This window comes from Topomyia yanbarensis, chromosome 3 (assembly GCF_030247195.1).
Source record: "Topomyia yanbarensis strain Yona2022 chromosome 3, ASM3024719v1, whole genome shotgun sequence".
Classification (NCBI taxonomy): Eukaryota; Metazoa; Arthropoda; class Insecta; order Diptera; family Culicidae; genus Topomyia; species Topomyia yanbarensis.
In genome coordinates this window covers 85,058,688-85,084,701 of record NC_080672.1, presented here as the reverse complement: position 1 = coordinate 85,084,701, position 26,014 = coordinate 85,058,688, and the positions used below count along the sequence as shown (strand labels likewise).

General features: G+C 39.0%; 1 protein-coding gene across 1 annotated transcript; it reads right to left on the bottom strand.

Moving 5' to 3' along the window:
* On the bottom strand, positions 1-25,556 carry LOC131691194 (uncharacterized). Its single transcript, XM_058977417.1, has 3 exons — positions 25,339-25,556; positions 806-1,134; positions 1-738 (listed from the first exon to the last, which is right to left on the bottom strand). The coding sequence occupies exons 1-3, from the start codon at positions 25,357-25,359 to the stop codon at positions 216-218; spliced, it is 873 nt and encodes a 290-aa protein (XP_058833400.1). The 5' UTR covers positions 25,360-25,556; the 3' UTR covers positions 1-215.
* Between the last annotated feature and the right edge of the window lie 458 nt (positions 25,557-26,014).

Genomic DNA, 26,014 nt, shown 5'->3' with positions numbered 1-26,014 from the left:
ACTCTTCCTATACGTAAATGCACTTTAAAATAGCAATTAATGTTAAAGTCATCAGCATAATGCAAATGGGCACTTCAGTTACTAGCTTAATAATTTATTTCATGAATATTACACTAACAGCTAAGTTAGAAACTAGAATAGACATCACATTCATCGATCGCTCGTATTACACCTAAAATAATTACTCCCTCCCCATTACAATCCCTCTCATCCTCCTACTGCCTACCGCACTGCTGCTGCTGGGCAAAAACCGGAAACGCATACCTTCCAGACCGGGCGTCAAAACCTTGCGGTGGCCTATCACTCAACACAACTGGAAAATAGGCATAGGTTTCATTGCCTACCGGGGTCCTCTTGCTCTGCTGTTGCCCTGCCACAGCATCGATTAGTACTTTTAGTTTGGCCTTGATTTCCCTCAGTTCACCTCTCAACTCATCGCACACCCGAGAGCAGGAGCCGGATTCTTGGCAGGGGGCGTACGCTTCGTGCACATTGCTGGAATCGACAAACTCCGGCTCCGGAGGGGCAACGGTCGTAGTTGGGCGCGGTGTTGTGCGGGCAGTCGTTGGCCGCGGTGTCGTTGGACGGGGAGTTGTTGTGGGTCGTGGAGTAGTTGGTCGTGGGGTTGTTAGGCGAGCAACTTTTTGCAGCTCTGCCAACAACGTTCGGCAGGCCGGTGGGAAAAATAAATCCTTCCATTCGACGTCCTTTTCGACCGAAGCTTGATATACGTTGGTTCTGAAATAAAAAACAATAATTACGGTGAGCGTTGAAAAGTTGTGAAATAATCAAAATATCATGTTACATGCTCTTCTCCAACCGAGCAACGTATATTTTCGTTGCATGATCCGGTGGCACCACACGGTATCCCTTCAGATCGGATACGTAGTGCACCAGATGAGGCTTTCCATCGGGATCGACGAATCCGTAGCACCCGTACGTAACACCGTCCAGGCCCTTGACCTTGTGCTGGAAGTGATTGTCCAACTGTTTCACCACGTCCAATCCATACTCGAAGGCACCCTCCCGGAGCTGTCCGTGATGATATAGATTCGAATTCTTCTCCACGTTGATGTTGATATCCAGTGAGCTATCGTCAATCGAGAGCGCCTGGGTCAACGTGACAAGCACCAGCTAGAATTGGGAAGCGATTGAAATGTGAAACGATTAGAATTAGCATACAGATTTGTGCTCTCGGACCAGCCGGAGCGAGCGAGCAGAAATAAGAAACGGGAAACGTGACAGCTCAGATTAGTCACCGATCGTGTCAGCGATGGATGGCAGATGGCGCAGATTTTTAGGGGGTTGGTCGGTCGCCTACACCAAACGCCAACGGAATGTAATGGGTGGAGAGCATCTTTATCGTTACCGGTCGGTTTAGTTTTAATGGCTGGTTTGATAGAGAAACCTGTTTGATTCGTGAGAAGATATTAGGCATGCGCGAAGGTCACGCGTGAGTTATTTATATGCATTTAATTGGATACAGAAATCGTCGGTTTGTTTAAATTTCTCCTGCCATCTAGCCGATTGGTTTGGGTTCGGTTCGTCGTTATTTTAACGACTTAATCACAGTTTTCTAAGTATCGCTTGTTTGTTCTTAAACATCAATTCATTTGATTTGATTAGTGTAGTGATTAACAATATAATTGTAACACGATTGTTCATAAACTGATACAAGATCTTTTTGTCCCTATAAGAAACCCTGCAAAATCTGAAGAAGTATTTTCCAAAACCGATCCAACTGAGTGGATTTCCCTTCCAGTAAAGATCCGTGTATCCTGAGAGCGTGAAACCCACCCCATTTCGTTATCATTTCCTCTTGGCCTTGTCATCTTTAGATATAACTAGCAATAATCCAGTATCAAATTACAACACGTCAATCATAACATTATATCACACATTCCAGAAATAAATTATTATTACAGAAGTTGCTCTGGAAATCAGCTACAGCTGAAAACTATTCACAGATATTTTTATTTCCTCAAACCTGTATATTGTTTTCGAACCATAAATTCAGTAATAAGCGATCATTTAACTTAGTGACTCGGATGGTTTTTAGAATTTTAGTTCTCCCGAAGCCGAGCCAACCAGCCAGGTGCCGAGGTCAGTTAGGCGATTCTGGTGAAGTAAAGCGTCCAGTTCGCTGGCTCCCCGACGACTCGCGACTGGTGGTGTCTCGTCGCGGTTTACTCAGTCTAGTCCCCGGCGGTGAATCTAGCTTACGCCGACGAAGAGATTCTCTGCGAAAGAAGTTCTCCCGATACCGATTCTTCTTTGGTTTTCGCTATGTTTCTATCGAGCCATCCGGTCGGGTGCCACGGTCGTTCCAGCGATCCTGGATGGAGTGCCCCGACGACCCATACCCAGTTCTCTGTAGCAGTCTACTCGACCAGTCCCCGGCGATAGAACCAGCGTGTTCCGAAATCGTTGCTCGCTGTTCAACACACCATGTCCACTATAAGGCAGTCATGATTTTTGTCACCACTCTGTTGACCGCGTTCGACGTATTTAAGTCATTTGTCATTCTGTAGACGACATTCCCCGGGTTGATGTCCGGTTCTCCCGCTTCAAGCATCTCCCTGTACGTAGTTTCGAACCTCAGGCATTCAAAGACTACATGCTCCTATGCCACCCGAACCGATAAAAATCCTTCTTGAAGCAGCTGTGACCCGACAGGAGCTGTGTCTCCTTGCTTTCTATTAACCCACGTCGTCAGGTTGAGCAGCCACCTCATCATCGAAACAACTCTCACCATCTTCCTCACATTTCTGGTGTTTCTCCGATTGTAGCACTCGATATCCTCCAGGTGACGAAGATGGGGATCATCCCGGCGATAACGAATACTGTCTCCGACGATATTGTTCTGTACGCGCTCGCGACTCGTACAGCCATCAGCCGGAACGTCCTATTAAGTTTTTCACGGTTCCACTTGGTTTTCGGCGTCGCACCCCAGCCAGGAACCCATATCGCGCTATCGATGACGAGGTAGCGGACATCTCGTGCTGACTGTCTGGATGCCGAAGTTTCGCATGATTATCGCTACTGCGTTCGTTACCTTCGCCAAGGGTAGTCGACGTGGTTGATGAAGCTCAACCGGTCGACGATTATCACTCCCCATTGTTTCAGTTCACGCTTCGATGCAATCAAACCGCTTTGCTGTTGCTGACCAACAACACCTCCGACTAGTGGTGAGCTTGCTGCAGTTCATCCAGCTCTCTCGTCTTTTGTCTATGCCACCGACACTTCCACTTCTCCAAGCATCTCACCCATCTCCGTTAGTTACACATCGCCCGCGAAACCCACGATTTGCATTTCCAGGCAGCCACAGTGTCAAGATTCCATCGCATATTCCGTTTCAAAGAGTTGGACCGAGAATGAAGCCCTGGGGAACACGCACTGTGACTCGCATTGACTCCTGCTCTTCGCTCGTCGCGTACAGCAGCACTCTGCTCTGGAAGCTCCTCTTCAGGATCTCACATAGATAGTCGGCAGCGATGGATTCCCAGCTGGCGTTGTTGAATGCATTCTTCACATCTATCGTGACCACAGCGCAGTATCGATCTCCTCTTCGCCTCTGTTTAGATGGCTTCTATGTACTCTCAAACGTTGTCCGAATTGCATCCACTGTCGATGCTCCTTTGCGGAATCCGAACTGTATCTTGGACAGTCCGCGCTCGTCCTCCGTGCATTTCGTTAGACTCCTAAAAATGATTCTTTCTACGAGTTTTCCGAGTGTATCCCGAAAACATATAGGTCTATACGAGGACGAATCGCCCGATGGCTTCCCTGGCTTCGGCAGCAAAACCAAGTTCTATACATTCCACATTTCGCGGACGTGCATCCTGAACATGTCCGGATATGCCAGAATCGCAGCTTTCAGCAGCACGTTTGGTATTTCATCCGGACTGGGGGATTTAAGTCGCTTCGCTGGTTCTGCTAGCTCATCGTTAGTCACTTACCGATAGTCGCACCTTTTTCTTCTCCGAACGGTATCGCTGGACTGGTAGTTGAATCGTGCTTCAGGAAAAGACCCTCAACGATTATTTTCAGCGTGCCCAGGCGCATTTCGACTGGCGCCGACGGGCTCTTCGTTTTCGTCATCACGACTTGGTACGCGTTGTCCCAGGGAATGGCGTCTACTTCTCGGCACAGCTCCTTGTGACATTCTGACTTGCTAAGTGCCCATTTTAAAGCAGCCCTAGCTTCCCGAAACGCTGCCTTGCGCTCCAATCTATCTGGCCGTCACAATCCTCCTCGTTAGATCAGCCGCATCCACGTTCTTGGCCCGGCCGTCCAGCCGAAATGTCTCAACGAAGAAGTCTTTGTTGAAAGCTTTCTTCTTCCACTTTCGCTCGCCAGTCATCCTGCTCCGCACTGTGGCAGGGTTCCGAGGGCCGATGCGGTAGCGAATCGCCTGGTGGTCACTATTCATATACTTCTCCCATACTCTGCAATCCAAGTTAGCCGGCAGTGAAAGGCTACGAATGTGACAATCGTGCGTCTAGCTTCGCTAGAGCTTCCAGCAGGATATACCCTCTTGAGCTGGTTACTCTACTGCCCCACTCCACAGCCCAGGCGTTGAAATCTCCACCAATGACTATCGGCTTGCGACCGATCAACTACACGGTTAACTACTCCAGCATTAGGCTGAACTGCTCTACTGTCCACCTTGGAGGAGCGTAACAGCTGCACACGAAGACGCCGTTGATTTTGGCGATCACAAAGTCTTCGTTCTTCCACTTCTTGAATGGGAAATCTGCCCGTAACTTGTATCACAGCCGCTCCCGATCTATCCGCCACCCAGTTACCGTTATCAAGGGGGACTTGATATGGCTCTGCAATCAAAGCGACGTCGCACGTAGTTTCTGTCGTAGACTGTCACAACAGCAGCTGTGCTCAGTGTTCACAGTGATTCAGATTTATCTGGATTATCTCCATTACCATTGGCCTGCAGCCGCCCTCTTGTAGGCAGGGCATTTAAAGCCACCCGTTTGATGATCGTTCCCGTCCGCTGGAGTGCAAATTAAGGAGCTCGGCCTTTGCGTGCAGTCTCTCTCAAGATAGCCCGTCTCCCCGCATTTACAGCACATCCCGGATCTATCCGGGCCTTTGCAACCTCTGCCAAATGTCAAAGTCCAAACATTTGAAACATTTCTCCGCTTGTTTATTCATTCGTGAGGCGGCTCTCAATGGGCATCTCGACCATCCGACCGTAACTTTGCCTACCTCCAGTGCCTTGTCAGCAGCGGATACCGGTAAACGAACCATCGCTGTCTGAATTACTACGTACCCTTCCTTTAACCGGGTTGTTATGTACACCCGGCCCAGGTTGCACTGCTACTTCAGCGCACCTCTCAACTCGTCTTCCGTCGTAATCTTATCCAGGTTCTTGCACACAATCACCGTCTCCGGGCTTAAGGTTTGAATTTCTGCCTCTTCACCCAGTAAGTTGGTAATGATCTGCATAGTCGAGCTATTAACCGTGAGATCCTCCTTCAACTCCAGGAGCATCTAACCTTTTAGGGTACGCCTGGTTCTTACACGTTTTCCCTCAAACCCCTCAACTCCGACCCCCTCTGAGTCTCTTGAGGAGCGCCGCATTCGTCGTCGCGTCATTGGCTTTGACAAGCACGGCTTCTCCCTTTGGCTCCGTTCGACGAACCAGAGGTTTTTCTATTCTCTTAAGCTCCAGTTTTCTCTCTTCTTCTCGTCTTTGCTGTTTCCCATGTTCCATGAGTTTTGAACGTACCTGGAAACTTGCCAAGATTTTAGCGGGACGGAGGTAGCAGTGTTGTTAGCTCACTCGCCATTCCAAGTCGGCGTCATCCTTCCTTACTCAGAAAGTATAACAGTTCACCTGTCAGCCCCAAGTTGACAATTCGTACAATTCGTGGTCCCTTTCTTGTCCGTTGATGTTCGCCATGGTTAGTGTGCCGTAATCGGGATGCTACTGGTGTCGATCCTGGGTGCCAGTTAGCACTCTAGTTGGCCTATCGATTTCGTCCATCGTGTGCCAGAGTGAGGAACTCTGAACAGAAAACATAACTCTGAACCCTACTCCTCTAACCTCCACCAAGAAGTCCGACATTTACCTGATCCCCCCGGATTTCATTTGAAATAATTACTTTGGCGGAGAGCTTAGGTCATGCACTTCGCTTGATTCCCGGTCTAGCTGGTCGCGCTAGTTCGCTGGTGTCATAACCGCCACATCTGTCCTACACGGCATGATATTTTACATGCGTCTTTCTTTCTGCATTGAACAGTTGGAAGCCGTGATCGATCCAACGATTCCGGTTGGATGATGAATGCCGGTTCACTGGTGCCCCAAAGAACTTGTCCTGCTGGTTTGTCGCTTTTGATGCTACTCCGCATAGTCCTCGCCGGTGGAACTAGCCTAAGAATGTCTCCCGAAATCGTTGACGAACGCGTTATTCTTGCTCCATTAAAGCATTTCGGCAGAACACCGAAGTGTGTCCAGCTGTTCCGGGTGAAGCAAAGCATCCGATTTACTGGTGCCCCGACAATTCAAGCATAGTCGGAATAGTCCCTGTCGGTGGACCTTTCATACTCCGATGTAAAGTTCCTCTGCAGTGGAAGGTCTTCCCAAACCGATGCTACCGGGCAGATGCCGAGGTTGGTCCTGCAATTCTGGGTTGAGGATAACTTCCAGTTTAAAAATACGCCGACAACTATTTGCCGGTGCTACTTCACGATTTACTCGACCTAGTCCCCAACGGGTGGTCTAGCCTCCTCCGATGGAGAAAGTTCCCGACATCTAAAGTGCTCTCGAGACGGTTATCATGATGCTGGTCGGTTAGGTGCCGAGGTCAGTTCTGCAATACCGGTGGGAGGGTGACTTCCAGTTTTCAGGTACCCCGACGATCTATCGTCAACGATGCGCGCACTCAGTCTAGTCCTCGGTGGTGGATTTAGCCTACTCCGGACGGCCCATTATCCTACTTTATCTCTCTTCAGCAGACTGATTTGTTGAGTATCAATATCGGTCCGACGATTCCGCTTGGAGTGTGACTTCCAGGTTCATCGGTGTCCTGAAGACCCGAAACCCTGTCCTACTACGTTGCAGGTTGCTGTTCCTCTCGCCATCTTCGTTACAACGTTGACATGACGTGAACGACTGCTCCGTTCACCACGTCTCATTTTTCTTCTTCAGCACAAATTCTTTAGACAATATCGTTCATGTTAACTTCCTCACCGACAATGATTCTCATTTCGTTTTGCTCGAGTTCAAATCGCGGATATTCAAAGAACACGTGTTCAAGCGTTTCCTCTGCAACGCCGCAAGTTATCTAACGTGGCCAAATCTATTCAGATACTTCATGAAACAGCCATGACCAGACAAGAAATTGCGTCATGTGGAAGTTCACTTCCGTATGTGTGAGTGTTTATGTGTCTTTATGTATGTACACTAGTGTACTGTAATTATCTCAGCGATGGCTTAACCGATATTAGCCGATTTTGAATAACGGAGTGTGGCAACACATTTATATGATTCGATTCTGAATACATTTTGTGAATTTACTTAATAATTAATGAATTATTTCTCAAAACCTAATATGTAAATTCACTTCAAAGACAGAATAATGTGTAATTTCACTTCAAATAAATATTTTTCTAGAGTTGATGTATTTATCCCTTGGATTAAGCGTTGCGTTACGCCGTGAGGTATGTGGAATGGTGTATGACTACGCAGATTACACTTATGGTATTTATAGTTTTTTTTTATTGCGCACTAAATTTTAAAAATTGTGATTTTCAAAAAATGTTTCCAAAAAAGTCAAATTAAAGGAAACTTACAGGCATAAAATGTTAATCAGCTACACTCTGAAATTTTGCAAGAATATTCTTTGATAATACTTCTAACGGTTGAAGCAAAAAAAATATTTTTAAGTTGGTTGGCGAGAGGAACTCTTATTTATCAAAAAGAAAGTAACATCAAACTGTTTCCTATTCATGCTATTAAGGGAGGAGAGTAAGGTATTTTTGGTGAAACAAATATCGACGACAAAATTTGTCTTGACAATACAGGACGTGCTAGTCTATTTAGACAATTTGATCGCAAAACCCTGAAAATTAGGTGAGTGAAAATGACTTTTCAGAAAGCATCTCCAGGATTGCGTTGTACACCGTAACTCAAAATCTGCTGGACCAATCGTTCTAAACTTTTGCACAATTGTTATTAATTTCATAATAACATGTAAACTATTTTCTATTATTGCGAAAATCGGGATTTAGGCATCATGGCGCTACAAAATCGAGAAAAAATAGAAAAAATAGAAAGTCTCCGCAATTATCTAAGGAATATTGTGAAGAAGAACCATGTAAAACTTCAAAACGATTGGACTAGTAGATTTTGAGTTATGGTGTACACCACAAAACAAGTTTTCGAAGAGGCGTCTCTGGAGATTTAATGTCACTCGTTTAATTTTCCGTATTTAACAATGAAATTTTGAGAAATTTTTATTCATTTTAGGAAAATTGGATATAGTTCTCTGTATCCCCACAACGAAAATGCTCTCGATTCGTTTCATATACACGTGGTTAAATTAGCTACAATCTTAGCTGGAAACCAAATTTTAAACACAGCTCGCTCACTGAGACAAGCGAACCAGCAAAAAAATGGCCAGCGAATCATTAATCATACAAGACGCTCTCGCCCTGTAGGCGGACATAATTGATATGGCCCCAACACTCAATTTGCTACTGCAAATTGAGCATAAATCAGAAAAGTTACCTTGTATATCCCATCATGGTATTCTACTTCACACCTCCCCGAGTTGATTACGGCTATTAGTGCTGTCAATATGCTATCCATAATGTTACTTCAGCATCTCATCATTTAATACAAATGACACCAATTTCAGAGGAGAATCAATTTCCCACGTCTAAAAAATACCGCAGTGTATTATCAGTTTAAACCATCCCTTCTTAGGTTCCTTTCCGAACCATCAAACCTTAACGAAAAACAAGAATGAAAAACCGGTCCAAATTAGCATTCTAATGTTCTAGAACTTTCAACCAGACGATGTAGAATATTTTTTCCTATTTTAATTTATTACCAGAATCGATTCGGTAGCACCCCAGCTGGCCGGAGTTGGAATAGATAAATCAGCGCCCACGGGAATATTAGCGTGAACTATAATCTTTTGAATTGGGTAGACCGCTGTCTCTGAAAGGATTAACACGAAGAAGATGCGGTTCCATGAAACCGCATTTTTTCGCATCGAACTTATTAGCTGCTTGAAAATTTTACTGATCCGTGTTTAAATTTTATATCGACAGATGGCATTTTGTCGGACGAAAGAGTAGTTACATATCAGATGATATGAAGTTCCATAATCGGATTCACAAAGATCACAGGAATAATACTCAGCACGTAGAATAATACCCATATGTTAATTGAGTACAAAATGGCACGTGCCCTGACCAGAATGCTGCAAATATGCTACGAAAAATGCAATAGGTTCTTTGACATTTTCGAATTCAGTAGAAAGGTTTGTTGTTTCAAATTTTGCAAGTTATCCCAGCGGATGGCGTGTTTCGGTACAGTCCAAGAACGATTCCTTTGTTCTATCACCAACTAATCGACAGTGGTAAAACTGGTTCAGAACCAACGATAGATGGCATTTGAAATGCTAAGTTCTTCGATAAAAATTTGGAATGCAATACTAGTTTTGGTTCTTCCGTGTTTATAAAATTAAATTCTTGTATCCACTAGTCAATAGAAGGTCCGCATTGATTATTAGGAATAAATATGCAGTCTATCACCAGAGCATCATTCTGGTTATAGAATATGAAAAGCTTGTGTACGGTACGCCATAACACAAAGGAAAAAATAAAATCAAGTAAATACAAAGCTTGCAAAATGATTATCGACCTGCCGTGACATATGAGAATAACTACTGTTCTCCAGATGGCTGACACAACCATAATACATAATAAAAACTATTAGCTGTTCAATTCCACGACATATGTGCTCTATCTCAGGATCCCTTAGTTAGATCACTATTTGGTTGAGTCATATTCCAAATTGTGCAACATTCATAAAACGAAGAGCAGAGTAACTTTACTAACTTATTTAGTTCATTTTGTTCACTTTACTCATCTCATTCGGTTTATTAGCTTTATTAGTTTATGCGCTTTGTTCATTGTATTGATTTTCTTCATATTATTCATGTTTAATTTATTTTATTCAAGTTACTTTACTCATTTTATTAATTTATTCGCTTTATTCATAATATTCTTTTTGTTCATTTCATTAATTTAAAGTGAATTATTTTTATTTATTAATTTATTTTACTGATTTGGTTCATTTGATTCACAATATTCATATTATTGCGTTCTTCCAGTGTCTAATTATGTACGTCTAAGTTCAGACTACTATTCGTTTTTCCCATTTTTCGTTAATGACCTTTTGTGTCAATTTTTACGCTCGTCGGGATATACCGCAGACTTAGGTGATTCGCATTTCTAATGCCAAAAGATACTGACTCCTGCAGTAGCAGACAAGAGGTTAAGTCGGCGGGAAACTATAAGCATGCTCATATGACCATATACCACACTTTTCCAAACTTCCTTCCTTTAACTCATTACTCTCCCTTGAGTACTAAGGCTCATAATATTGAAAAATATACTTCACCTTTCAGTCCCTTGCTAATTAAATGCCGTTACAACAGTTCAGAATACTACTCCGAGAGGGGAGAAAGGGTCTGTTGTGCTTTCATCGTACTTCTTTATTTTAGCTACCTACTTTTCTCTTCTTCCCGTAAGTCTCTCCACCTATTGCACCGTTTAGCTTTCCTCTGCGTGCTTGGGTCGTTTAGCCTCGAACCCCACTCGGATATTCCCAGCGGTAATCTATCGCAATCTATTAAGTCAAGCTTCCCTGATACCCATAGCTCCCGTGAATCCAACCTCAAGGCTCCGACTGTGACTTCCCTGGTTATGGATTACTCTCGATACCAATGCTCGTTTTCGTGAATCATTTAGGTCTCCGCTTCGTCGCGATTGACTCGATCTAGTCTCCAACGGTGGACTTAGTCTTCTTAACTTTACGCAGAAGAATGAAGCTGCCTGACCGAACCGATAAAGATACTTCCTAATGCAGCCGTGACCTGATAGGGCCTGTGTTTGATAAAAGTCAATCTCTCCATACATTCTATTCGCCAACAAAGACATATTCGAGATTAGCGATGGGTCCATCTTCGCATCATACCAGATTGTTGCGACGTGGTCGTTAACCTTGATTGAAATAACAGATGATGATGTTTGATGGAACAATGAACACAATTTTTTTAATTTCAAATTTCTAAGACCACTGTTGTTGTTGGTTTTGGTTTTGTATCAGAGCCTCCTCTAGCGGCCTACCTAGCAAAAAAAATGAAACCTTAACAAGGGATCTCTTTTACCAATAACTTTTAGGAGCCGTAAAAGATGTCCCGACATCGTTAGAGTCACACTCTTCCTGATCCAAAAGAACATATCTAATGGTTTGTCATGAAGAGTTGCGTAACTTTTTACAATATTGATGTAAAAGAGTGCCCAGAGCGTATTTCAGAGAATGCTTCAAATTCCTTACCGTTTGCACGTGGGTTCTAATAGGTCATTTGGACTCTCTCCACAATAGGCGCACTTTTCAGCAATTCCATGAAAAAGCCAAACTCATGATTTTCTGTGCAATTGTCACACCAAGTCTCATTACTACAATGGTCCATAAACTTTTATTTAGTGTTAAGCAGCAAAGCACGACTTTAACATCAAGTCGAACCGAATAAGCAAACAATCCTTGACGAACAAAATAGTCCAGCAAAAGATCACCCAATATGAGTTTGAGGGAAAATACAATTGATTTCCGTTTAGTGCGATCATAATTCAAATTCTTCGTTCGCTGGAGCAAAAGGCCCTTGAAATAGCCAACACGCTACATGACAAAATCGAATCAGTGACCACATCGTCGATCTCAAATTTGTGAGAGGACATATAGATGCGGTGGTGATCCATAAAAGACTTGTTGCCGGTAACGTCATTTGCTTGCTTTAGACAGAATATGGGTGAACTTTCGACTTCTGTCATGGCTGAATATTTGTACAGTAGCATATTTATATTTATATTAGCGTCAGTTCTTTCGAGCGATTCAGAACCCTGAGCAAATTATCTTTGATCCGAAAAAAGATATATTTTCCGAGCGATTTCACTGTATATTAGAATCTTTGATAACGAATCTTGTCCGACATCCATTTTGCCATAAGATGGGTGTTTTCAGGCAAGACTATTTATGCAGAGGCTAGAGCCCGGCGTGAATCCTTAAAAAATACGAAGGAAGAGACAGATATAAGAGATATAAGAAATAATCATCTCTCCGCACTAGATATATGGCTGGAAGGAACCGGTGTTTTAACTGGCACCAATAATACGTTAAAACTTTTATCAGCCATTATTGTTTTTTTGTGCAAAAAATGAATTTCAAACTCCAGAAATTGAAAAAATTAAAAAATATAGAAAAAAGATAAAAGTACTAGAAAACGGCAAAAATAGTTTATGTAAATAATCAATGAAAAATGAAGAACATCCATAATATATTAATCAGAAGTTAAAATACAGAAAATAAATAAAATTTAAAAAATGTTATGTATCAAGAATACGAGAAAATATAAAATAAGTGATTTAAGATATGAGAACAAATAGATTAAATGTTAAAAATATGCCAAATGGACAAGAATGAATAAACTTTAAGTTTAAGAGTTGAATAAAATTGAAAATTTGGAAAAATTCAGAAAATCCAAAATGAAATGAGTAGGGAAAAAGTGGAAGCGAAAAATGGTAAAAAATAAAGAAATTTGCAAAGAATGGATTAATCCACTTATTAATTAGAAAATAGATAGAGAATGAAATGGTCGCTGTTAAATCAGACCGAACTAAGTAGCAAAATCTTTAAAAAATAATAGCACTGGATTAAGAATTTCCTTCACTACATTCGACTTTCGCCAGATTTGAATTATAATAAGTTATAATAAGAAAGAATTAAGGCAACAATAATTTCACAGTAAAACGTAAAGGTTGGTGCTATTCAAACTTTAAACTAGTTTTTCTCGAAATCAATGCCATGTCACTTAGTCCGGTTTGATTTAACACCGACCGAATGGAAAAAAGTAAAGCATGAAAAATGAAATTTTGGAAAATGAACGAAAATTGGTATATGGACACAATTAAGAACATGCCAGTGCAAAAGAAATGATAGAAAATTTAATAAAAAAATTGAAAAGGGGAAATAAATGTAAAATAAGTTAAACATAATAAAATAAAAAACGATACATAATCCCGAATGGAAAGAGACAAAAACAATAAAATAGAAAAATATAAAAAAATGACGAATTGAAAAAATCTATCAAATATAAAAATGAAGAAATGAAAATAATAGAAAAAAAAATTTCCAGAGAAAAAAGGAAAAAGCAAAACAACATGGAATACATAAAACAAAGAAATAAAACAGAACGGACTAAAATGGTAGAAACATAAGAAAAATAAATAAAATCAGAAAATATTAAACAAAATTTAAAAAAATGCATCAAAACTCTGTGACAAAAAGAAGAAAATGGGGTGAATTAAAATAATAATAAATCTGGCAAAAAGCAAAACAAATAAAAAATATGGAGAAATATAGAAAACAGAGTAGAAATAAATAACGGAAACAGAAAAATACTGGTTCAGATGGAAAAAGAAACAAAAGAAAATTCGGAGTGAAACAAAAAGTGAAAAATATAGTTCAAAATAAAATATATAGAATTCCCCTAAAAATTGTTAGAAACGGGAACTAAATAATAAAACAGACCAATAACAAATTTCAAAAAAAGAAACATGGAACAAAATGGAAAAGTAAACGTATGGATAAATAGAAATATAGCAACAATAGAAACTATAAAAGAAAAATGTAAAAATACATTAGATTGTAAAAAAACATCGAAAAGTGGATCAAACAAAAAAAAATAGGAATTTACCATAGAGGAAAACAAAAATTAAATAAATAATGAAAAACCTGTTTCAATCCACCTAGCGGTGCAATTGTGCCTTTCTCAATCATGAATACGAGAATTTTTTAGTTGCTTATATTTATTAAAAGCTTTCAAATGTATACATTACAATTTTATTATGCATGACTTGACAACTATATACAAGAAAAGAAATCATTATTCGAGTTCTAAAATTTTGCAAAAGAAAAAACAGCCACGGTAATATTGAATTGAAAAAAGGGCAAATCGGCAAAGTCCCACAAAGTCGATTTTCATAAAAAAATTTTTTTTTTGAGATAACATAAAATCTCGAAGTTTCGTGCATTTTAAAGATGTTTGGCATCAAAAATACGAATTCGATTTCTGAAATTTCATGGGGTCCCCCATTTGAAAAAAAAATTGAGTTCCGGCTTATATGGGAATTTCATATGTGACCGGACGGTTTAGTCTATATTTCCGGACCCATATAAGCGATCCGTGCGAAATTTTTTGGACACCTGTGGGGATATTATAGCTATCATTTGGGACTAAGTTTGTGAAAATCGGCCCACGACCTTTTCCGAGAAACTGATATGAGTTTGCTAGTTTTGAAAGATGGCCGCTTTTCCCGGTCACTTCCGGAACCGTCTATGGTGGTCAATGTAGTCAACGAAAGTTTGTTTGGCCGTCGGTGACCTAGAACTGCAAATTTAAGTTATTTGAGAGACATTTTAGCGAAATTTTTACCTTTTTTGCTTTCATCGGAGTATCGGTTTGAATCACAGTTTGCTATGTGATCACACGCCACAACCCGTAACTCCGGAACCGGAAGTCGGATCGGGATAAAATTTAATATCCATTGACGGGAACGCAACATCGTTCATTTGAGACTAAGTTTGGTTGATTCGGTCTAGCCATCTCCGACAAACCGATGTGACTGTTATTTTGAATTTAGATACTTCCGCCGGGGCTTCCGGAACCGATGATGGTGGCCAATGTGACCAAAGAGACTTTGAATGGCTGTTAGTGACCTAATACTACAAATCGAAGTAGTTGTGGTTACATTTTGGAAAAATTTTCAACTTTATGCATTCATTGCAGAATTTATTAAAATCGACATTTTCTGCGTGATCGCACGCATCACCCTGTAATTCCGGAACCGGAAGTCGGATCCATTAGAAATTCAATAACAGCCTATGGGAACGTTGTACTTTTCATTTGAGACTAAGTTTGTCAAAATCGGTCCCGCTATCTCTGAGAAAAATAAGTGACATTTTTGGTCACATACATACACAGACGCACATACATACACACACATACATATATACATACATACATACATACATACATACATACATACATACATACATACATACATACATACATACATACATACATACATACATACATACATACATACATACATACATACATACATACATACATACAGACATACATACACACGCACAGACATTTGCCGAACTCGACGAACTGAATCGAATGGTATATGTCACTCGGCCCTCCGGGCCTCCGTTAAGAAATCGGTTTTCAGAGCAATTGCAATACCTTTCTATTGAGAAGAGCAAAACCATGTTCCTAATTTTAAACAAGTTCGCGGTTGGATCAAATCCAATGCAGGTTTTGAAAGCACCATGGTAGTTGGATTTGTGGCTGTGATTTTTTGTCACACTACCACATCGTGCTGGGGTGCGCAACACAACTGCGCAATGAAAAAACCGCAGCTAATTTTTCAAAAGCACCATTCAGCTAAGCCGATAGTTTTTCCAGCAGGTATTTTGCATGAATTGAATCGTGATGATCTAATAAATCGGCTGATATTCTTCTTTTAGAGTTTTGAAAAGGTTTAAATGGATAATCTAGTGGCAAAGCTGAACACAATTTTTCCTACCCATACTACCCAGCGTTCAATTCTAACACATGCTCAAAAAAGTAACTTAAGCCTTAACGCTCTGTCGACATGTGCAAAGATATAACAGTGCCCAGTGAGATCGTCCAAGTGTTTATATACGACTTTTATCCACCCATATTTATATGATAGCATGGTTTAATGGATTAAGTGTTTGGTTAGTGATCTCCCCGTGCGGTGTTCGTTTTTCAATGCCAGCAGTCTTTTTTATCTAACGCATATTGATCAGCAATACACATACATCGCTAATACATAGGCAAAATTCGTTTTTTCTGTTTCTTGCAGTACATGCAAGGCAGCTTCTTGCAATTTTTGCACATTACCAGAACGCTTGCAATTTTCGATCGTATTTATTGCATTAATGTAAGCGATTCTTACAGGGTCTGTTTTAGGTGTAGGACTAGGCAGGCTCATATGTACGTGATCGAATACCTATCCGTCTTTCAATTTCATTGCTTTTGTTTCTCTTAGTTTAAATTTGCCGAAAATAGCCAACAAAATAGATACAGTGGAACCTTGCGGTAATTGAAACATAATAACACTGCCTGAATTTAGAGATTCGAGTTATTTTTATGCTTCGATTGGAAACCAATCTTAAAACAACTTTGCATAGCAAGATTCAGCTATTTGTTCACAAAGTGGAATGTTTATTAAAGAAAAAAATGTGGTCCTTATACGGCCCTGATTAGAACACAGAAAATTAATTCAACGAGTTGATTGTCATTTATCAATAACAAGAGTTTATAGTAGATTGTATCCCTAACATTTTTGAATATTTTCGTAGTAAAATGGCTTACTGAAAACGGAGAGGCGATAGAAAAAAATCGGAAGAGATTTTACATTATCGCGAAGAAATCTTTTTACGCATTTTAAAAATATATATTATTACTTCATTGGTAATATTTCCAGTGTCAAATTGTCAGTAGCTACAATTGTCATCAATTGTTTCCATAACCATAAGAGTATGCTCAGTTCTTCCGAATAAAAACTGTTAATTTTTTGTTAAGGCGATTTACATCAATGAAGTTTGCCTTTTGTGAATAGAGTTAAAGTTCGCGAGAATTCCCACAACAATCGTACTCATCTTCCCGGAACCGGAAGTCCAATTCTGGAAACTTAATAACCCCCATCCCATAATAGAAAGATTGCCACAGAAGGAAATGCACCCCAAGCACAGCACTGTCAATGCCGTTATAAATTATCGCTTGTAACGCTAATTTGCACAGGTCTCACAACAGGGGAAGGACAAAGTTTGGGAATAGGTGTACAGTTTCTTCTATCTCGCAATGCATCGCGATATGACACCTCGCCGCATCTCTTATCGCTAGTGCCGGGTCATTGACGTTCGTCCTCGTTCAGCCTTGTACTACGCCTGAATCCAGTTATATGAGCTCGGTGACCGCGGGACAAAGCCCCCGAGTCAAAGTCAGCAGAAACGGTGCGGCGGTTTGGTTTGGTTTGGTTAGCATTAATTAGCAAACTAATCGATGGAGCTTTTGTCTAGTCGCGGAGAAAATCAAACAATTATCACTCGGCGCCCTTGTTGGAGCTATTTGCCACGATGATGTCTAAATATCAAAGCGATTATTAATCGGCGCCAAAGCGACACAACACCTAGCCGACCTATTGGAAGTGATCTGCTGATAAATTGCACGTTTCTCCGTCTGAGGAACCAATGGAACTAGATCAACTTAACACTCCACCGGGCGTTCTGCATATTGATTTAGCAAATTAATTTTGTAATTTGATGACGGTCGGGCTTCGCGGAGGGTGTACGGCTAGCTACAAGTCCACTTACCGTTTTCACTAATGCTCAGGATCAATATATTTGCCGCTGAAACGACGACGCGACGACGCAGTCAATTCGAAAACAAAGCGCTCGCGAAGGTCGTTGTGTTGTGTGGTGAAGAAGACACACGACAGGAAATGGATGGCGATAAATCCGCTAATGGACCAGCTCTGTTTACTGCAGACTTTTACGAGTTTGCATCGGGTTGGTTGGAGAAATGGATACGGCATGGCCCACATCAGGTTTTGGCGCGTTTTACGGACCGTCACTGCTGTCGCCACGATGAGGTTTTTTGTAGATATTTGATAGATATTTTGTAGATTTGTTCCAATACATTTTAATTCCAATAGGGTAGACGAGCCCTTATTCATCTCATTAGTCAGGATATCACACTATTTCGTTGATAACTCGACTTAAAGTTAGTGGATTGCGCTTAAATAGGTATCATCATCTTTGCTTCGTTCCTAAGAAGCAATACAGTTAAAAAAAATTCCTGGGAAATGTAAATCCTGTATGTATCCTACTATTTGAGCTAATGCGTTGAATAGAGATAACAGATACTGCTCTAACTAATGTGTTCAAATGGGTGAGATGAATAGAGGTGCTAAGATGAATTAGGGAGCAGTTACCCTAGTTAGAAAAAAATCCGTTTTTATCAGTAGGTTCAATTTTTTTTTATTTATTTCAAGCAAATGTGATGTCCCAGGAAGAAAATACAGAAGCTCTGTGTACTAGTTTAGATAAATCGTTTAATGATTGCTTCACGTTTGAGAAACTGTGCGAATTTGAGCGGAGAGTGAGCGGTTTGTTCAGTTATGTGTGTGTGGTCAAGCTCTCTATGGATACCTTTGTAGTGTGAACGTTACGAACTGAAAATTAACTTTACCGCACCAATTCACTCTTTGATTTGGACATATTTCATCCCTGATCTAACCGTTTTTTTGGACCCATTTCCAAATATATACCTGCAATGCACAGTGGAAAAAAATAAACCAGAAACTTTACGATTTTGTAAAGGTTGGATAACCTTTACCAGGAAAGGTGATTTTTATGTAAAAACGTCTGAAAAATTGATTGCTAGTATTAACAACGACCGCACGGTGCGCTATCAAGCTCGTTTTGCCCCGATTCCCCTTTTCATTTGTGTTTATATTCAAGACAGAATATGCAGTTCAGAACAACGTGAAATTCGGTTCACTTAAGTTAGTACATCTTATGTAAAAAAAGTCCTGGAAATCGATTGAAGATAAATATAATAATCTCACCAAACGTATACAGTGTATACTATACACCCATTTTACCTCAATTCCTCGCACAACTAAAGTTTGGAGTTGGCTTTATATTTCGGTAGAACACTATATGCGGCTGATAAAAAGGTAATTCGTATGTACAACAGACCATGCTATCGTTTGGTATAGTAATACCAACCGCCCGAAACGTGTATATCCGTTTTACTCCAATTCCTCCCATAACTCAAGTATAAAGGAAAACCTGGCTATCCATTTCAAAAACAGGCTGAATCAAAAGTAATATTCATAATGCAGAAAAAATCGGGGAATCGATTGAAGATAGGTAGAATAATCGCACGAAACGTGTATACCTGTTTTACTCCAACTCCTCTTGTAATACAAGCGTGAAGTTAGACCTTACTCAAGTTTTCAAAAACAGGCTGAAAGGACCTCATCAAAAGTAGTTTTTCTTATGTAAATCACTCCAGGGAATCGTTTGAACATGCTTAGAATAACCACACTAAACGTGTTTATTCGTTTTACCGCATTTCTACCAAAAGCGTGAAATTATACATACCTCACATTTCTAAAAGAGACTGAAAGCGGCTCATTAAAAGTAATTCTTTTTATGTTAACTATCCATGAAATCGATTGAAGATAGAATGATCGCACGAAACATGTGTAGCCGTTTTACCCTAAGTTCCTCTCATAACTCAAGTGGGAAGTTAAACCTGGCTGCACTTCCCGGAAAGAGGCTGAAAAGTAGTAATTCTTGTGTAGAAAAATGTGCGTTCAGCTTGTTTCCGAAATTTAGAGTCAGTTTTTACTGAAAATATGATATATGTTTAGAGGTGGGGTAAAATGGGCAGATACGTTTCGAGCGGTCATTTTAATTACCTTCAACCGATTCCGATGACTTTTTAGGTAATAATTAATACATTCAATCAGTCGCATTCACCTTAAAATGTAAAGCCAGGATTAACTTTAAACTTGACTTATGAAAAGAATCGGGGTATACACGTTTCGTGCACTCATTCTAATTATCTTCGATGGATTCACTGAGGTTTTACATAGAAAATACTACTTTGAATCAACCGTATTCGACTTCTTCCCTAAATGTAAAACCGGGTATAACTTCAATCTCGAATTATGAGAAAAATGAAGGTAAAACGGACCAACGAATTTCGTGCGGACATTCTAACTATCTGCAGTCGATTCACAGGTTCTTTTTGCATAAGCTATAGAACTATTTTGATCAACTGTCTTCAGACTCTTTCCGAAATAATGTTTAACTCCTCTCTTGACTTTCGGAAAAAATAGGGTAAAATGGGTTCACATGGTCCGTGCGGTCATTGTTTCTATCTTGAATCGATTCCTTGAACTTTTTTGCATAAAAAACACTACAAACCCAACATTTGGGGAGAATTGTGGTGAAACGGATTAAAACGGTTTAAGCAGACAATCATTCTACCTTCTATATAATCTTTGGACATTTTTGCATAAGAAACATAAACTTTGATGGCCCGCATTTAGTTTTCTTCCAAGTTATATACACACCTAGAAAAACCGTGTAAATTTACGTCTCCTGACCCTGACATATACGAGCATCAAAAATGATTTAGTTTTACGTTTGATTTTAATATTACATTACGTTGAATTTCACGTAATCAAGTAATTTTACTCCACATATAGCGGTAAGTGTAATTTTATGTCATTGCTCATGTAGATTATATGTTACATGTAAAATTAAACGGAACACGACAATGTTTCGTCGCATCGTGAATTACAGCTTGTTAAATTGTGTCATATTTGCAATTACGTCAACGATAAAATTCATATTTATTTGGTGTGTAGCCAGCAATAAAAATAAACACAAACCTAAAAGGAAATAAAGGCAAAACAAGCATGATAGCGTATTTTACGGTAATTTTTAATATCTACAATCGATTCCCCAGATAGTTTTACATAAGGAGTGTACATTTTCGATAACCGCACTATTTGGTCAATTCTCGCGATTTGAGGTGATTCATGCGGATCCAATATAATTATTTACTAAATCGGTGTACTTTCTTTTATAGATAAAGTCTAAACAGCAAACCGAAAACAGGCGTGATACCACTAACTAATTCTGTCAGCACACGGCGAATAACGGGACTTCCGCTCATGAAAGATTCGCAAGAATCATTTATTTTTCGTTGGACATAAATTCTTTGAAATTTAATACAAGAACATTCAAATTCTTTTTAATTAGAATGCTCTTGTATTAAAATTCAAAGTATTTATATCCAACGAAAAATAAAGAAAAACATTTTCCAGAATCTTTCATGAGCGGTAGTCCCATTATTCGCCGTGTGCTGACATAATTAGTGAAAGGTGTTAAGTCTGTTTTCGGTTTGCTGTTTAGTCTTTATCTATAAAAGAAAGTACACCGATTTAGTAAATAATTATCAAATTGTGAGAATTGTGTTTTGCTGACGGTTGGAAAATACAGTAGTCAGCAAGAAGACGGTGGTGTACATAAGAGAAAGGAGTGCAGTGAATTGGTGCTCGATTTATGTTAGAAGATAGGATCGAATCTAGTAAACTGAAGATACTTTGTTGATTTCGTGTTGGGTTTCTAGTACCTACCAGGTTCGAATTCGAAGAAACTAGCGTGGCTAAAATCAAATTTAATCAAAAGTTGACCTCGAAATAAAACAAGGATTCACAATAGAATAAAATCAGCTAAAATGTGATATACTGTACCGAAGAAAGTGAATTATTAAACTTTGACGGTCAGAATACTTATTCAGTGTTTCTCGTTTTTCTTTTTAGAAAAAATGTCGATAAACGATGTTTTCATGGTATTTACTACCGGTACTGAGGGTGTCAGTACCGTGTCACCGGTTCTCTTTAAAAAAGGGTCGGTATTTGGAAACCTAGTTCATGTTCATGATGTCAGGAAAATATCACGATTTTTGTAAATTCTATATAAGATGCAGTGATAATTTAGTCATGAATATACTATCGACATTTTCAGACACAGATATGTGACTCATTTTCATAATATCAGGGTCGTAGTCACGATTTTCGTAATTTCTTTGTACGTTAACATGATATCTTAGTCTTAGGTTTATTATCAGAATTTTTCGCGAAGTTTCTTTCACGAATACGAATAGCGACTTTGTAATGACTTTTTAAGGGTTCTGCGTCGTTTTAGTTTTCTTTACGCACATCACAATGACCCTTATCAAATCAATAACGATGTTCGTGGTGTCACAAATTTTCTTATATGTACTGCTCGTACCTATAGTTGATCACTAGCAACTAGATATGAACATGTTAGAATTCATGAAATAATTTACGAAACGAAAATAAATCCATGAATTTTAAATACTGATGAAACAGTTAACGTGAAATTTCAACATTCTGCGCAAAGCTTTATGAAGGTGAAAATGATTAGGGATATATTCTAAATTCATTAACTTATTCACAAGCACGAAGAAGTACAAATCCATGAATAATATTCTAAGTTCCGTAAAATGGTTTGCGTAAAAAGAAATTGCAAACCAGTCTCGTGAAAAGATGTATGTACAAAATTGCAAATTCCATAATTTAAATAACGAAAGTGGAAACGCGTTTCATGATTTACTGAACTATTTTACAAGCACGATTGGGAAATCGTAATTAATATTCCAGAAATCCTGAACCAGTTCACAAATCCATAACCAATATTCTGAGTTCTGTGAAACGGTTCACTTGGAAATATTAAAATCCTGTAAAATTCTTAAAAATTTCATATTTTATTACCTATGTCATGAAATCGAAATCGAATATATCTAATTTCGTGAACTAATTCACATCCTGACTAATACACCCGGAACCAGCTCTTCATTTTATGAATTAATTCACAACCATGAAAACGAGATCATGTTCAAGATGTAATAAATCGTAAGTCAATTCCCGTCGTTTAGCGGGGCCGTCAACAAGGGTCTTACATTTGAGGAATTCCACGAAGATCCGTCCAAAAACCTTTAAAATCGTGACCACCCAACTTAGACTTAGGCATGGAAGACTAAACCTTTTTTCACAGTCAGTAAGATTATTTTGACTCACGAGCAATTTTTTAAAAGGGCGCGAAAGTTTCTACATAAAAAACAACATTTTAATTTTTTTTATATTTTGCCAACAAAAAACTTAAGAGAAAAGAAAATATTTGAACGTGATTGCATGATGGAGAACTTACTGGTAAAAAAGTTTTTCAGACGAAAACTTTATACATTCTTTCAAATTTCATATCATGGAGAAGCTAGCACTAAAAAGTTTTTCTTTCAAAAACATATTTTTATAATTCATACTAGTTGCAGTCAAAAATACAATTTTCATTCTGAATATGATTTTAAACATTCTCATAACAAAAATTCTGTGAAATGTAGCAGCTCTCGAGATATTTTAAATCGTGTTTTAACAATACAATTATATTTTGTATTACGACCTTTTCATAAGTTTTTCGCGTTTCTCCATCAATAATAGATTTTTAAAATGTTCCATAAAATTTCCTGTAACTTTCCCATTGACATCTAGGCGATATTGTAAACCCTTTGAAAACTTTTAAAAAGGGCATAATTTCATGAACTATTTTTTATTGGGACGAAAATCTTAATATCTCGACAATCACCGCATTTTGGAAGATTTTTGTTTAATTCATTTTGATTTTAAACGACACTGAGAATCATAGTTGGTAATAAAATTACAGTTTTGTATGTCATTTAGCATAAAATTTAAAAACATGTTTAAAATAATCTTTAAAAACATTTGGTATCGATAAGTTCTCCATCATGCAATCACATTAAAAGTGTTTCTTTCCGCTTGAGGGTTTAGTTGACAAAATGGTTTTATTTGCAATTCAAATTTTCAACATTAATTTTTATTTTTGTGAAAAATTACACACTTCTTTCAGTATATATTTTTTGTGCAAAAGTATGCAGTCCCTGTAACTCATTCTCAGATAGTTTTGTTGTATGAAATATGGTACCCGTTGTTGTATGAAATGTTTTTTTTTCTCGAAGATAGGGTAAAGTGCCTCTTTTCACCATTCAATCAATGGAATGCGTACAAATTGGCATCAAAAGCTTTGCTTCCTTGTGAAGAACTGTGATAAAAATACAAATGCGCCGAAAATGGTGAAATTCTCGTTTTTGAGCGCAACGAAAACTCGAATCGATTGACCTTATTATTGCGCTACCATTTGACTCAATGCGTAGAACAAAGATGGCGGACACTGATCTAATCAACACCTTAAACGGGTAGAGTGATATTAGAAACAGGGTGAAAATAGGCTCATCACCCTACTACATGTAAAATCTCAAAAAAAAAATTGTTCAGTCAAAATCATCTTATTGACTGTGACTTGTTGTCTTTCATGCCGGTTCATCGGAATCTAAGATGGTAGGTCTCGACTTTAGTGATTTTCAGATCTTCGTGGAATTCCTCAGCGCGAAAAACATATTTTGACCTTGAGATTTACACTTCGCAAACATAGTGCCAGTAGTAATGAGCGCTAAACTGGTCTGCCTAAATACTAATGAAAGATAGTCCAAACGCAAATACTTAACTTACCAAAAACAAAAATATTTTATTACGCTAGCTCTCGACCTCTCACGAATTATTGTGTCATTTGACATTGACATCCTTCAAATTTCAAAAGTTGAAATTTTCTTGGAAAAAGCAAGGTTGATTTGTTATTGGTACTTAGCAGTTCAGAAAATTTTTGATTGCTTCCACATTTTCCAACAAGGCTCATATTCAAAACTTATAAGTTAAGTGAGTGCGTTTTCTGCACATTAATTGTTTTTCATGAAAATATTTTACACGACGAATGTTTCACACACGTTAAATAGGCATAAGTACGAATTTTAGAATCGCTTTTATTACTTTCTGTGCTTTCTTCTGAATAGAAAACAAAATCAATTTTTAATACTCAGTTGTCAATAAATGAAACTCAAATATTTTTTCTAAATTTTTCCATTTATATAATCTCACAGTGGAAAAAATATTTTGCTATTTTTATCTAGAAGTGTTTTTTCTGTGTTCTTACTAAACTATACTCCAATTTCTAATCGAAATTTAGCAACTAGTCTATAGTAAACTGTCCAGAGGAAGTTCAGTCTGTAGCAAAATAATAGCTAACTTTACTATTAACTATTAACTTCAGAATATTTCTAAGCACTCACAAACCAACACATCCCTTCCTGACATGTTAACAACCACTAATTCGCAGAGAGATCATATAAGCCAAATCACTTTGTCGCAAATAAACTGAGCTATCATGCCACTCATTTCTCGACATATATCATAAATACTTGGAACTGTGCTTTCTATTTTGCTAATAATTAATTAAACGTTACTTACCATTGCAATCAATCGTTTCATCTTGCAGTAGATTGAAGAATAGAATACACACGTTTTCTAATAGCACCTCGTTTTATTTATCTTCAAAGTCTCTGTTTCTTTACCTTCTCACTACTTAATAATATCTTCCACAAAAATTCTATATTCTGTACGATAAAAAAGCTAATGTTCTTAATGGTTTCAGCACTTGCTAAAAAACCCCGCGCCGGCTGCCTGACAGTTATCGACTATACGATAGCACACGCATCACGACGCTCTTATTTAAATATCAGCCCAAAAAAGTCCACTTGATCGCGAGAAGAAAATTTTCATCTCCCAGCTATGGATCGTTTGTTTTTGTTTTTGTTTGCACCTCCCCGGCGCGAACCGATAGCGACGACAACGGTGACGCACTCAAGCCCCAACCGGCTCCGCATTCTTTCCGATCGATACCTATCTATACGAGACGACAAAGTCGCAAATCGCAACAGCGAAAACGGAATGCGTTCCCACTACCACAGTTTTTCCCCAAAAACAAAAAGTCTGCGAGACGACGTCATCGAACTAATAAGGCGACAGATTGTGTGCCCCGACAGCGCACCGCAAACTGGATCCGCAACCAAATTCGTCCGCGTTCGGTGGCATTCGTGCCACCGCACCAACCGATCGGTCGCCTTCGTCGCCGCAACTCGTCAAG